Source organism: Myiozetetes cayanensis, unplaced genomic scaffold (genome assembly GCF_022539395.1).
Source record: "Myiozetetes cayanensis isolate MyiCay16 unplaced genomic scaffold, myiCay2020 scf5-8, whole genome shotgun sequence".
Classification (NCBI taxonomy): Eukaryota; Metazoa; Chordata; class Aves; order Passeriformes; family Tyrannidae; genus Myiozetetes; species Myiozetetes cayanensis.
Genome location: NW_026087742.1, coordinates 19797360 through 19813213, shown reverse-complemented (window position 1 = coordinate 19813213; position 15854 = coordinate 19797360). Strand labels below are relative to the sequence as shown.

General features: G+C 42.0%; 1 protein-coding gene across 1 annotated transcript; it reads left to right on the top strand.

Moving 5' to 3' along the window:
* Nucleotides 1-208: 208 nt before the first annotated feature.
* LNP1 (leukemia NUP98 fusion partner 1) lies at nucleotides 209-12693 on the top strand. The gene is made up of 4 exons (XM_050333916.1): nucleotides 209-1911; nucleotides 3262-3499; nucleotides 9955-10200; nucleotides 12258-12693. Exons 2-4 carry the CDS (start codon nucleotides 3350-3352, stop codon nucleotides 12426-12428), a joined length of 567 nt encoding a protein of 188 aa, XP_050189873.1. The 5' UTR covers nucleotides 209-1911; nucleotides 3262-3349; the 3' UTR covers nucleotides 12429-12693.
* Nucleotides 12694-15854: the final 3161 nt, after the last annotated feature.

The window sequence follows — 15854 nt, the reverse complement described above, 5'->3', positions numbered from 1 at the left end:
CCCGCCCGCACCGCCCCTGCCGGCCCGGCGGGGCAGCGCAGCCCCGGGGCTGAACCCGGCACCGCCCGTACCGGCCCGGCGGGGCAGCCGGGGCTGAGCGCACCGCCCGTACCGGCCCGGCGGGCAGCGCAGCGGGCCCGCACCGCCGTACGCCGCGGCAGCGCACCGGGGCTGAACCCGGCAGAGCATGTGGGCCGCGGGGACACGGCGGGAGCAGGGGAGGGGTCAGCCCGAAAACGCTGGAGGGGTCTCGGGTCCGGACCGATGTTGCGCGGAAGGAGTTCTGGGCCGCTCACATGCGGAGTGCGCTCCACGTCTGGAGTGCAGTGTCCGGCTCTGGGCTCCTCAGGACAAGAGAGATGGGGAGCTCCTGGAGCACGTCCGGTAGAGGACAACGAGGGTGATTAAGGGACTGGAACATCTCTCTTTCGAGGAGAAGCTGAGGGAGCTGTGTCTGTTCAGCCTCGAGAAGAGACGGCTGAGAGTGGGCCTCACTAAACTGTGTAAATATCTAAAAGCGGGCTTCCAAGAGCATGGAACCGGGCTCTTCTTGGTAGATGCCAAGCGATAGGACAAGAGGCAAGAGCCAGAAAGTGATGCACAGGAAGTTCCTTCTGAACATGAGGAACTAACTGTGTGATGACCAGGCAGGTTGTCCAGAGGGGTTATGGAGTCTCCATCACTGGAGATATTCAAGAACCGTCTGGACACAATCCTGTGCCACGTGCTCTGGGATGACCCTGCCTGAGCAGGGAGTTTGGACCAGATGATTCACTGTAGTCCCTTCTAACCCGACCCTGTCTGTGATTCTGTTCTTCTGTGGTTCTGTGTAGTTTCAGCTAACATGACTGATTTAAAGTTTCTAGGACTTTATACTGGAGCATTTTGAAGCAATCCTTATTATAAATGACATCTTTAAGTTATTAATTGAGTCTGTCATAACAATAATTTAATATGCAGTACTGGAATTTGTACTTGTAGTGTATGTGTGTGTGTATACCTGTAGGCAGAGGAAGCTTATGTTTCTGTCTCCACTTATTTCCATGGAGCGTTTGGCTGAGGATGAAGACAAGTTGTCTTTGATATGTTTTTATACTCAGAAAGCTCTAGACATCTCATGGCTAGAAGTTTCATTGTAGGTGGCAGGGAAATGGAAGGAATATGTGTCTTCACACATATTGCAGTGTAGAAAAAAAGGACTGAAAATATTAACAACAGGAAGATTGCAAAGCAAATACTTCAGGAGCTCAACTAAAATTTGCTCTGCTGCATTCTGAGTCAATATATATGAGTGCCTGGTAGTAAACAGCTTGAGATGTATCCTCTAATTTATGGATTATTACTATTTACATATGCATATTTTGACAAAGCTGTGGGACAACCTCTCTTCCACTTCTCCCTGTCACCTGTCTCAGCATGGCAGGAGCATTTCCTGTTCCACACAACAACCTGCAGTTCTGTCTTGCATATGTCAGAAGAGAAGAAACTCAAACCACAGAGGAGAAAACACGTATCCAACAGGTTGATAACTTCCTACTGGAACAGCCTCAATTCCACACACGTGATGCTTCCTATGAACTACTATAGGCCTGCAAAAGTATCTTGCTTGTACCCATGGGTGGCCTCAAGGATGTAAGTCGAATTCAGGCTGTCAGAATATGGCCAGGAATGTTCTTTAGCACCTGAAGAATCAGCCTACACATCCTTTTTATTGCTTCAGTTGTCTTTTTATTGTACTGCTTTGCAGGTATTCCTCTTGCTCCTATCCACCTGTGCCTCTGCCAAGAAAGCAGCCTACTACAGGTTTGGTTGTGTCCAAGCTCTGGTACATCACATCTGAGGCAATGCCATCTGCACACCCATGTACTCCAAGTCCCCGTGCTAATCACAGTCTTGCCTGCCCTGGACAAGGTGAAACTTGGGAACATAGGCATCCATTGGTCCCTTTACCCATATTGTTTAGAATGAAGAGTCCTACATTGGTGTTAAACCTCCTACCTGCACCCACATGAATGAAACTGGACTTTTGTTACTGCATCTGTATTTCTAAGTAGGTTGTGGAAAAGGCCAAGGTTTAATGCTGGACCACTGATTCTCTGTAATGCTAAATTACCAGCGAGCTTTTTTGGCATACGTCCGGCCAAGGCCAAGTAGCAATGCCTAGGCACCAGGAGAACACCTAGAACACACCAAGAACTACTTCCAATAAGAAGTTAGATTTGAGTTCTTCCTCTTATCCAGTCTTCCAACACTACCCCAACAGGCTCTACAGCCTTAGAGTCCTCCTCCTTGTCCTTCTGCCAGGTCCCAAGGCATGTAACACATCTTCCAGTTTTGTACCATACAGTCAACAGTTTCATGGGCCACAAGAGAATTTTTGTGTTATATCAGGTAATTTAAAATAAAAAATACACAAAAGTTACAACAAAATATTACAGCCACAGTGTAGTACATACAGCCTCAAGGAGACCCACAGCACAAGCACCATGTAGGGTACGTGTGATCAGTGCAGAAACTTAGATTCAGGGCCAGAAAACAGTCTCTGGCCCTGTTCTGTTTGTGATCTAGACATGGCCTATATAGGTTGCACCCAGGGCTGGTGAGGAGAAATCAAACTTATTTTTATCCTGTGTGCATTCAAGTGAGGCAGTGCCTCCCACAACCCTGTACAGCAGATGAAATTATTCTGGTGAAAAGCAGCTGACGCAAGTTTCCACTGTCTGTTATAACCCAAAAATGAACAAACAGTTCCTTCAGGGGGTCTTACTTCTACCTAGACAGACCACATTTCCTAAATACTGAAGGAAGAGCAGAGGCAACAGAAGTCAGGAGGGAGAGAAACCTGGGAAGAGTTGGCCATTTGTGCTCCCTCCCACAGAGCTAGTTGTGTCTCTGCAAGCAGCCGTGCCAGTTCCTGACCAACATCAATATGTTGATTCTACTTCTCAAAATCACAGGCCTGCTTTGGGTCTGTGTACACACCTCCCAGGCATGTAACTGTGGGCAATTCTCCACTGGTATTGACAGCTGGTGCACTCAACAGCCACACACACAGAGTAGCCAACACCCCCCCTCAGCAGCCCCCTGCGGCAGTGTCATATTGGACAGCGCTGCAATGGAAAGGTTAAAAGAAACCTTGTTGAAAAGAAATGAGAAAGGATTGACTTTGTGTTTAGACAGTGCCCAGGGCTGCAGTGGGATGGGTTTCTGCAGCAAGAGTGGTTGAAACTGCGTCTCTGCTTCCTCTTGTTGGCAGAACAGTGTGAAATTACTGTCTTGGTGGTGGAATTTGACCTTGCTTTTCCTTGTCTGGTTGGGAGACACCCCCCCAAGTTTGGAACATCTGTACATGGAATATGAGGAGGATGATGATATCTTCTTTGCAAAATGGATGAGCAGCTTCTGGGGCCACAACTTGATCGATGAGAATGAGAAAGAGGGTCGAGGCCACAAGAAACGTCAGACACGATTCTGTAGTGAGAGGAGAGCATCCCTACCGGTAAGAGCTGTGCGCAGTTTTCTCTGTGTGTGCAGGTGGTTTATGCAGAAATATAAGTTCCACCCCCAGGAGCATGGCCCTAGAAATGTATCAGGATGTGTATGGTACACCTTACCAAGTAAGTTCAGTTCCTGCTGGCAGCAGCTGGTTGTTTTTGGACTAAGCTTCCCACCAGGGTCAGGCCTCTGGTGTCTTCGAATACAGGAAAAAGGGCAAATTCCAAGATAAATGATGACAGGACCAGCAACATAAGGAGAAGCATGTAATAGCTGCCTAACTACGCATTACAGTGCTTTTCTGTCTGCTCAGCATGACCTGGCAGAGATCAAAACATTTTGCAACTGGCATACATGAAGACTGTCTTTAACAAGTCTGTTCTCATATGTAAAACTATGTAACTCCATACGTATTAATAGGATTTGGAGCTAATTCTGTAACAATATTGTCTCCAGGAAGTTTTACTCCCTGGGATTTAGCTGTTTGCAGGTGCAACTTCTAATTTAAGCTGGAGGATGTGGTCTCTTCTGATTTAAAACATCTGACTCTGAAAACAAGAATACAATACATAACAAAGCTTATTAAACTGTGAAGTAAGATTTTAAGGTAGAAATACATTCTTTGTTCTTAAACTAACAAAATAGTTTGGAAAGGGGCAAAGTTCATGTGCAGAAGCAGGTTTTTAAGGCAGCTCACAACTGTCTGGTATTGAAAATTAGGTTAAACTGAAAACAGCTTTCACATTCTTCTTTTTACTCAAAGACTGTTGCTTTTATTTCAGCTCTTAGAAGAATATTTAGGTGGTCCAAACCTGTCTGTTTTTTCCCAAGTACATCAGTTGGCTAAACAAAGATGCTATGTTTCCTTAAAGCCATTTTTTACTTATATCCTTAGATCATTTTGGCTGCAACAAAGCAAATGCTAATATATGAAGGAATGACAGCTGATCTTTTCCAAACTTTTATTTTTATGCCATGTTATGTTTTCACCTTGCAATTTCTCTACTGGAACTGCCATGTTCTAAGTTGTGGGATTTTTCAGTTCAAAAAAAATGGCTAAGAAACCAAAAGAGTCCAAAACCCTCTTTAAACTCATGGACATGCTGCAGAAGTAACCTTCAGTCCTAACTTCTGGTCTGATCAGCCACATTTGTTATTTACTGTTACATTTCACCTTGGCCACAGATTGCAAGTCAGACTCTGAGCTAGAGCTTTGCTGGTGTATTCCATCAGAATGCTGGATACATACTATGTATTTGTGTGTGTGTGTGTGGGAGATGTTAATTAATTTTACTATATGTTATTTTTTTCCTTCAGAGATCTATGCATATGTGATTTCTATAGCCCTCAATGTACACATATATGTCTGGCTTTTGCATTAATGCTTCACACAAATTTGTCTTGCTCTCCTAGTTTTATATATAAGATATAAATTTTAGCTGCTTTATTTGTTAGTACCAGAAGTTGAATAGAGGAATGAGAAGGGAAGATTTGTTTGGTGATTTTATGATTTGGGGATAAATTCTGAGATGAAGCTTTTGATTTGAAAGTTGACTAGTTGGTAGTAAAGAGCACCAAAACATGTTGCCTTTAACCAAAGCTAGAAATTAAACCAATCAGCACTAGTGATGCCTTAGAAATACCTTCAGAAAGAGCATATGGTGGTTGAGAGTAACAACTTGCTATTGCACCTGGCCATGTGTTTTTTTACAGTTACTACAAATTATAAATACTGTAAGATTTGTTATTACAAATACTAACTATCGTAAGATTCAAAACACTTGTATTGTTATTTAAATATTGTCTTAATTTTATCAGAACCATGCTATTAACCAGGAGGAATAATAACTGAGATTAGAGAGCATCTCTTCTGTAAATTAATACCTTCACAGCAGAAGACAGTGTACCCTTTCGTCTGTCTCAACATCTTAAATTGAAATAACTCCACTGTCCAGGTGAAAATCAAGTCAGCGGGTTCTGACACAGCTGTTGACAAAAGTTGCAGATACAATGGTACTGCCAAAACAGCACTGCCAGCACACTTTGTCTCGTATCCAAGGCTGATGTGCAGTGCATCAGCAATAGTGCAGCCCTGCCCACATGAACTGCAGCTGCACCAGGAGTGTTTGGGTATTACCTAGGAAAATGCTCACACTATAGCACAAAAGGTGGTTTCACATAACACCGAAAATCACTTTCAGCTCCAAATTGGTGTGTTGGTCTTTGTAGTTTTTCCTGTGCTGTAGGAAGACATTCAAGCCACTGCTCTCACCTCAAACACAATAATAAACCTCTGTGGCATCCATCATGGTACAGCCCCCTCCAAAAATAAGCAAAAAGCATTGTAGAATAACTCACAAACTAAAAACAGTTTTCATTATTTTTCCCTGACATCTTGGTATACCTCAGAAAGATTATTGAGATGAGCTTCACAAAATGCTTTCACTATTGTCATTCACATTTTGCAGAGGGGAACACAAAATTATATTCATCCTTCCCCAGGTCACGGGCAAGTCAGGCTAAAACACGCAACTCTCCTGAAAAGCCTCAGAGTTGTATTTGATGCTGTGGGCCAACAATGACTGTGAAAACTGCCTGGGGAGAACTGTCATCTGTTTCCATCTCCTCTATTTAGCTTGTTCCCCTGGCAAACTTTAGGCAAATTAACTGTGATACCCTTTTTGAAGCCTCCAGCTATGACTTTCCTTGACACATTCTAGTTATCCTGCACCGTTTTGGTTCAGGGCAGTTCTTACCTCCTAGACATTTTGCTGTGGGAAAAAGCTAGGAGGCAAAGGAGCACTGATAAGGGCTTTACAACCTATACATGTATAAGCCTTCAAATAGGTGTTGCTGCTCACAGGAGAAAATCTGATAAGAGCAGCTGAGAGTGGGAGCAGAACGACTGACTGCTGTTGAAGTTACTAACATTTAATTTACACTAAAGTCAGACTGAACATTTACCACAATATTGTTACTAGAAATCAGTTGGAGCCCAGACCAAAATATTTTTAAGGAATATATGCTTGTTTATAAGCTTTTCAGAAGGAAAGGAAGCCATGGGACAGCATCCAAATGTCCAATATTCCAAAATATCCCTAAAATACTGGAGTCATTGGTTAAACTTCAAACAAACAACACTCTGTTGACACACTGATGACTAATTTTCTTACTGACAGCTGTGCAAGCTCAAAAGATGCAAGCAATCAGCTTGTCTGCAACAGAAATTGAGAAAAAGATTAGGCAAACTGTACTGACACCAATTCTTGAAGTATTTTTGTTTGTGTACTTTTTGTGTGTTTTAGATGGGCAATTAGCAGATTAGCTGTTTTGTGAATAGGTACACTGAGCATGACTGGCCTTTACTCAAAGGCAGAAAAAAAGGAGTACTAAAGGGAGTGAGAAACAATCCCTGAGATCCTTTGGTTCTTCTGGATTTCCCAGTGCTGGCAAAAAAAATCCCCATTTTGATACACTGGAGCATTTAACATTCTTCCCTCCCATGTCTTTTCCCTTGTTTCACCTCCTCTCCACTTCTCCAGTTTAAGAACTACTTGAGATCAGATCCTGGGAGGCAGAGACCAAGGTGAGTTCACTAAAGAGGTACCACATGTGGGCACGAGGCAGATGCTGGGACTGTGCTCACAGAACTTTGTCAAGGGACAACAGCAGCGGAGGGTGCACACCCAGGAGTGCAGATATAGAGGCGATCTCTGTTGGCAGCAGCTGCTGAGACTTCAGGAAGGGAAAACATAGATTAAAGCAATCTTCATCCGTTCTTATTTACAGTGTTACCAAGCAATCAATTTGTCATTAAACACATGTATTGATGCGTGTATTAAATCTATGAAACAGGAAGAAAGACACTTGGATTTTATCTCCGGTCAGTGCCAGATCTGCTTCATCACTGAACTTTATTTTACAACTCTTAGTTTTTCACAGAGTCAGTATTGAATAAAAGAAGATTAATGTCCTGTGCTTGAGAAGACTTATGGTGAGACTGTTGTCTTCTGTAGGGTTGTGTCCATAAGACACAAAAGATGCTGTCCTAGGTGTGGTGATATGTATCACTGAAAAGGCACTGCGAGAGAAGGCACAGTCACAGTAATATGATTGCACAGGTATTTACCCTTAGTCCACTGAGGCAGAGGGGCATTTCAGAGGAAAGCCTGTCCCTTTTCTGGACCATTGCTGCCATGTCAATAGGTAAGACTGTAGTCTTTCCTTAGGGGCTTAACTATAATTCCCTCTGTGATGGGAAATTAAGAAGCAATGTCTTAGTAAAAGAAAACATTTACTAGCATTGCAAAACAGGATTGATAGAATACGATCCCCCATTTCAGCTGTCCTCCTGTGGGCTTTTTTCCCCCAGACCCTCTAAGAACAACCAGTGATTTTTACTGTGAGAAAACTTTTATTTCCAGGAAACAATATATGTTGATGACACAGAAGACATTTAGCTTGTTGAGTTTGGCATGTCATTTGTGCTCCTACCCCTCAAGCACAATGTGATTGTTTTCATGCTTTTTAAAGTAACAATACAATATGACCTTACAGAACTTACAGCTGTATTGATTGGTTTGAAACCAAAGTAAAAATAGTGTGGCAGAAATCATTAACACTACTCTCAGAGGCAGTCCATAATACTGGACATAGCAAGCTTATGTCTGGAAAAAAAATTGAACTAGTACCATATGTTTGGAAAACTCTTCACAATTGTGTACTTCTCTCAGGTGTGAGATTTATTATTTTTAGCATCTCTCATCAAGCCTGTCTAATGTGATATAACCACAACTATATGAAGGCACAGCCTTACTACTTAGAGAAAGGCTGCATAGGTCCCTGTTGTGTTTATACATATATACAGTAGCATCTGGACCAGAGTAAATTAAGTTGTGTACAGGAGATATTTCAGGTGGCAGCTATACCAATCTGATTTAGCTTTCCTCCATTTGCCCATAAACCAAAACAAACAGTACACACACACTCCTCTCCAACAAACTTACTCTGAGTGTAGGGTTTTCTACCGGATTTTCTTAGAAAGCATTTCAGGATCTGTAGGATAGACCTTCAATTGTTTGAAACAATCACATCTTCCTTGAAGGCAGCAGAGCTTCTCAGGGTTAATCTGTAGTTGAAGGCTTAGCACCAGGCCTATATGAAACATAGAATCACAGAGTCAATTAGGTTGGAAAAGACAGACTCCTGAGATCATCAAATCTGAACCTTTAACTGAACATCACCATGCCAACTAGACCATGGCACTAAGGGCCACATCCAGTATTTTCTTAAACACCTCCAGGAATCGTGACTCCACCACCTTCCTGGGCAGTCCTTTCCAATGACATCCTGCCTGTGAAGAAACTCCTCATAACGTCCAAAACATCTACCCATTCAAACATGGATGCTGCAGTTGGGTGCCTGGAGTGCCCTGACCTGACACCTGCAGGGGTGTCGTTTTCAGTACCTCCTGTCTCTCTGAGTTTTCACCACCTGCATCTTACCAGTGTTCAGGTACTCATCCTGAAAAAGCACCAGCAACTGGCAGGATTTGGGGCATCCCTGGCTCTTTGAAGTGTCCTTCTCACCCATCCCATCTACAGGTCTGTCTATTTCTAAAGCCACCAATACATGACTCTGCAGGACACAGCAGTTCTGTATCGGTTTAATCTCCTTTACAGACATTCAATTAAACACAGCTGATGCAGATCAATAACTTTTATCTGTATGTCAGGCCTGGGAAAATTGAATCACAAAGAAACTAAACAACTACCTACTCTCTCCCTACATCAGCCCTACAAATGTAATTGTAGGAAGTCTGTTTTCTACCACTTCTCTGGCAGAGATGTGTCCTTCAGTGCCCTGAAAGTGCTCCCTCATCAGTTCACGACAAATGTACCCAAGAAACCAGCAGAAAATTAAAAGCTGGACTATAAAGCTTCTTGTCTGCATGCTGAAAATTTGACAAAACCAGGCTAGAAATGGTTGTTGTCACACTCAAATTAACTCAAACATCTGATAAAGCTTGGAGCACCCATGGGTCAAACCCAGTATCTGAGTCCTCTATTCACAAAAGGCTTGGTCTTTGATTTTTGAGATTCCTGCCCAGAAACTGAAGCCAAATCAGGGCCTGAATTTTTGAGGTTGTGAATGGCTCCAGTTCCTTTTAGTGCCAGTGAACTCTAAGAGGACCAGCAACTTTACATTTGAAATGCTCATTTGGGTGCCAAAGCTTAGATACTCCAAAACAGGAATAATAGGAAATTCTGCTGCTGCTACCTCCAGAAAAGCAAGTTCTTGGCAGTGTGATTCTCCTGCACATACGAGGAAAGACACAGGATTCTGGGCAAGGTCCTTCACTCTGCACCACTGTTGGGAGAATCTTTGTGGCAGAAAAAAATCTGCCTTGTGTGCTTTGCTTTAATATTCAGTACTCAACAAAGACCTTTTGTTTTTCAGGCCAAGCTTTCCTCCCTCCATGCAACACGACTTCATGATTCTGCCAGAGGCTCATCTTCAGGCCACCTCAAAGGCTCCAAGGAATTTCAAGAAGACCAAGATGTCAAATGCCACTGCCACAGGAAGGCAAGCAGAACACCTTCAGCAGACAGCTCAGGCCCAGACACAAGATCAAATTCCATTCAGGAATTTGCAGAGTCCTTTGAAAAGCAATTGCATCTCAAAAGCAAGCGCTCAGTTTCTTTGGTAGGTAACAACTAACTTAATATGACTACATAAGAAAACGCCCAATCAGCCAACAATTGAGCCAGCTTTGTCCTTTGTGTAATTGCTGTGATTTTGCTGGAGACAGTGTAGAAATGAACTTGAATTAGAATTTCTCATGTTATGTTGTCTCAAATTACTACAGTAGCACAAACAAGGTTAAAGTTGTATCATTGGTGTGAGGATTCTTGATGTAGTGTTGCCATCTAGGCTTATTCAGAAATATTTATCCTCAAAATGAGGTACTGCACTGGCTATGGAAATATTTTCAGAGGTTTCTATGGCTGTGACAACAAACCATGACAATATAAAAACCGGGTTTGCTTCACTTATGCCATGAGACCCAGCTCACTTTCTCACTGCTGCTGACCTGGTTTAACCTATATGGCATTATCTGTAAGACTGCCAGGCACTGCAGTGTTTGAGAGGCTTCTTTCTCTTTTACCCCTTGGGATTCCATCCATCTGCTTTCTGCAGTGTCACCACACTGCTATGGCAGCAGCTATTGCTCTAAGTGGCTGAACATAATTTCACTGAAAGAGCATGCAGGCAGCAGGGGATTCTCCCCCCATTTCATTCTTTTCCCCATCACTCTGTCCTGAGACAAGACCACTTTTCGTATGGTTTGTGTTGAGGAAGTAGCCAATAACAACCTTTTGTCTATGACACTTTAACACATTTTTGTAATTATGATACATACTGTCTACTGTATCATACAATGGAAGGAAGGGTAATAAATCCTAGCTCACTTTTACGTACCAGAACACTACCAAATTGTCACCCCATTCAAAACACTGTGCTTGAATAACACTTGACATTGTCACCAAATAGAAGGAAGTATCTTTTCTTTTTCCCAGTTTGTTGACACTGACAGGTTGTCTGGAAAAGTAATTTTCATCTCTCTTTGCAGACCTCCTGTGCAGCAAAAGAGAGAAAAAAATCTCTTTTCAACAAGCATCATTACTACATTCCACAGTTAGTCCTTGCATGACCAGTCCTCTAAGAATATGTAGAATCACAGTGATGGCTGCACTGTTACGCCATTGTCAAGATTTTAAGTGCATTCTCTGATCCTTTTTTCCCTTTTGGAACTACTCAATTTATTTCATTTGGAAATTCCCATTGCCTCATGTGCCAATGCTCACTAGTGGTTGTCCGGTTTATCATTTCTAATCTCTCAAAAATGCCTATGGCTAGAAAGTCTATGAGTGTGTAATAATTGTATGATAAGTATAGTGAGCATAATGTACTAAATATGACATCAGTTCCAGTTAAAACATGCAAATCCTGTACCCTCCTGTAATCCACAGTGGCGTGTGCTGAGCTGTATTTTAATCTGTCTTTCAAGTAGACCAAATCGTTGTCATTCCCTCAGTCACCACTGACATTTGAGAGATGTGAAGTGCCTGAGGATCTCAGAGAACTGAGCAAGAGGTGTTACAGATTTGAAAAGAAATTTGAGCTTAAACTTGTGTCTCCAAACAGAGCATTTTTTTGCATTCAGAGCTCTGTGTGTGCAATTCAAACCAGCATGATGACACAGGTGAAAAGAAAAGTGTGGGAGAAGTAATTCGTGTCCTTCCCTGCATATTGCTTTTCTCTTAAAATCGTGTCTTTGAGAATAGTTCATGACCTTCAGCACTTGTATTCAGTGAGGCCCATGTGGCTAGTGCTGAACAGCCTTCAGGCCCATAAAGGTGGATTATGTCAAAACATGGAATCTGGGCTGAAATCTTGGAGCCCCTCTGTTTTTCCCTCCTGTCTGCTGCCTTACTCAAGTCTGCTGGGCAGGTGACCCTTCTATCATCACAGAGTATAATCAAGGTGTGTTTGTTGCTTCTTGCTGAGTTTTACGGTGATGGGCTTGGGCCTTGAATTTGAGCCCATCATGGTAGAGCTGATCATGCTGAGGCAGGTTACTGGAGTATTTCTGTTATACAATACTAGTGAAATAAAATTATGAAGCTTGCCTTTTTTTTTTTTTTTTAATCATGTAGGAGTCACTTTTAATTCCCAGCTATTTCTTCCCTGCCTTTTAGCAGCCTGAAGGCGTGAAGGAGAGACGAGAAAGAGAAAGATTGCATTTGAGAAAAAGCAAGTCTCATAAGAGAATGGAAGAGAAATCAGAGCCAAGGAGAGAGCCAGAAGAAGCTGAAGTACCTGTAAAACACAACGAGCAGTTTTCATCACAAGCAAGCATTCAGAAGTGATATTTATGCACAGGCATCTAGAATGCATTGAGATAATTAATTCTAACACTCCCTCTGAAGAGCAGAGGGAGAATTCTTGTTTTGTTTTGACTAGAAGAGGCCTGATAGCTAGAATAAACCCTATGCTCTAAAACAAAAGGAAAATTCAACTGCATCGTCGACACCATGTTACTACCTTCCTTTCTTTACTTTTGTCATTAGGAATGTGACCTTTGTCATAGGAGTGGATCAGTAGCAAGATCCAAGTTAGCAATTAACCACCATAAGAGGGTTTCAGGCAAATTTAGCGTTATTGCAGGACAGTGGTGGAAGTGTTCATTTAAGAGAAGGCCACCATGAATGTATTACAGAGCCGTGCAAAGTCATCCAAAGCCTTATGTTTCTGTTTTAACTAAAAACAGGCTTACTGGTAGGTTTGGGAAGAAAAATGTACACATAAACAGCCTACTGCTTCCTGGCCCTGATATTCACTTAGATTTGTCTAGAAAACACATACCATTGTGCTTTGACAGTCTTTCAACTCCACATTTATGGAATTTTTCTCTTCTACTCTTCCCTGATGTCTAATTTCTCTCTGCTTTCTCTATCGCTATGCAGTATGACTCTTCTTTCTGACATCCCTCAACCCTCTCTCATGTCCTCAGTCCCATTTTCCCAGTCACACAACTAGTTCATTCTCCCAGATTTAACCTCATCACCTCACTTCTTTTGTGGCTTTCCCTTTCTCCATTTTCTACTTCGTAGCCCTTCCTTGTAGCTACCAACTTTTTTTACTGCATCTCTACTCATGCCTCATCACAATTTGAGCTTTGTGAAAGTTCTGCAGTAAAAACAGAGATGTTCTATCTCTCATACTTTCATATAATCTCTTCAAGGGGTTGCTGAGGCATTGCAACCATTTTTTCCTTTTTTCCTTTTCTCGAACTTGGGCAAAACCAAGGGAAGTAGAACTGGCACGATCCATGAAAAGCAGGAGTTAGGAAAACTTTGTTCCTCTGGCTGCAGATCTCCTGAACACACGTGTAAATCTCATTTCCACATGCTCACAAACACATCCACAGCCCTATAATTCCCCCATGCTTCCCTTTCTTCAACAGACAAGTCTTCTCTCCAGAGACAACCCTGCTCTCTTTGGGAATATTCTCCCCAGGCCTAGTATGGAGAAAGCCTGCTTTGGATAATATAGCTAGAGAAATGTGAAGACTAATGAAATCATGAGCAGAAGTCAAAGTCTGTTGGATATCCTTCCTGTGATCTTCTGTAATTAACAAAGGTCTAATTATTTTATCTTAGAGCCTTAATTTTGAATGTTCAACCTTTTAAAAGCTTAGGGCATCCTTAAAAACTTTGTAAGACTTATCTCCATTAAAGGATTGTGTTTTGTTTGGTTGGATTTTTTTCAAGTAAGGCTTTGGGGGATATATAAGAAAGCAATTGAATCTTTGCTGATGCTTGTAAATTGCTTCTTGCATGGTAACTTATAAAATAATAAATCTGGTGGAAAAATGTTGTTCCTATGCATAGTTCCTGTCCTCCCCAATCCACACTGAATTTTTCATGAAATTCTTCTGTCAGCCCAAACTTACATACAGATGGCTTTCCTTTTATAACCTTTACTAGAAGACCGCGTTACAACAGACCAGGAGAGAAAGGAAGGTGGGTATCTGTGTCTGAGTTGCTCAGATAAAACCTCTCACATATATCCTCCCATGTAGCACTCTGCCCTCACATCTTCTGAGAGCTGAATACCGTGGCTGCACCAGCTTTCCCTGGATTTCAGACCATCAGCCACCCCCTCCTGTTTTACAGACAAGTTGACTCAACAGGCCCCAGCAGAATTTTACTGCGCTCTTCAGACCAACGTGCTGGTTGTACACCACACCTGATGAACAGAAAATGCCAAAAAGAGCTAAAATAAAAAAACCATGTGTGGCTGGCCCTGTGGCTGCTTTCCATCTCCACCAAAGCCCAGTCAAGCCTCACTGCCACCAAGGCAACCTGGCAGGTCTGCCTGCAGACAGCTCCTGTGGGTAGCACTGAACCCCATCTCTGAGATGGGAGACTGTGAGTGTTTATGTCCGTTTTGAACTGGCCCATCAGTCCTAATGTGTGATGTTGGAAACTGAAGCTTTCAAATGTTGTCCTCTCTTTGCTCAAAAGTGTTCTCTGTTGCTCCCTATCGTGCCTGATTAGACCAGCAGCCCTTTCCAGTTCAGTCCCATCCAGCCTGGTGCAACAGTATCACTTAGAAGGACAGAAGCTCGCGTGATAGAATGAAGTCATTCTCCACAGGAATTAACAAGTATTCCATAATGAATCAGGCATTTGGGAAGGAAGGTAATCATCCAAAAGGAATCTGATTGCAATGGCATGTCTGATATTTCTGTTTCGGCAGGAAGAGAAATGGGGATATACAAAGAGTCAGAAAGGCTCCAAAGGGTTTTTATTTCCACCATGCATTAGTATATGAAATGCCAGACCCCACAAAAGCAAAATGAAGCAATAGCTAAACAAGAATTTCTGGGAGAAAATAGGAAACATTGAAATACTTGAATAAAATAAAAGAACCGTGATATGTAACTGAAGAAGAATATAATAGACAATAAAAAAGAAGCAAACTATTAAATGTAAAAAAAAAATGAAAATGTTAATCTGTAGTTTTTTGCTCGTTAGCAAAAAAACAGTATTTGGGTAAGCACAACTCTGGCTCTGAATGCACTCAGTGTACACGTGAATAGTGTAAAAACACATAGAGATACAATCAAACTTGATAACCAAAATTATTCACACAGAAATGAATCATAATCATGGGACTTGGAGTTTATACAGCCATCTGCCAAAACCATTGAAAACAAACAGGTCTTGAAATATGTCCAGAAGGATATTGCAGCCAAAATCTAGTCAATCAATGAGAGAAGTGAACATTGAAATCCAACAATCTATCATAGATTATGCCCTGCCTGCAGTTGTCCTGCCAGAGCTTTAGGTAACTGTGTGTGAACAAATGTGAAAATAAACACACTCATCATAGGAAATACTGCTTGTGGAGTGTTCATTTTCATTTTCACTGTTATTTTAGATTGGCTTGACAGATGATATTCCTTCTATTAGGAGGATCCCCCTGAATCCTAGCCCCATCTCTCTGGTTCTTTGGAAAAAGATAACTTCATTCAGCTGTGTCTTGTCTCTAAGTCAGAAAGAAAATAGGAGAGAGAGGAGATACAAGACAACAGAGACTAATATTCTGTCATATTTGATGTATTCTTGTCCTTCTTATGCATTTGTCAAAATGCTTCAGTTCATGCCATTTCTAAACTCATAGAGTTTTGGTGCATGGAGAAGACCCACCAGCTTGTGACATTTATACATAAATTTTCATCAAAAAGCCAGCAAAGTCCATACAGAGAGTCCTCAGCCTGGATAATT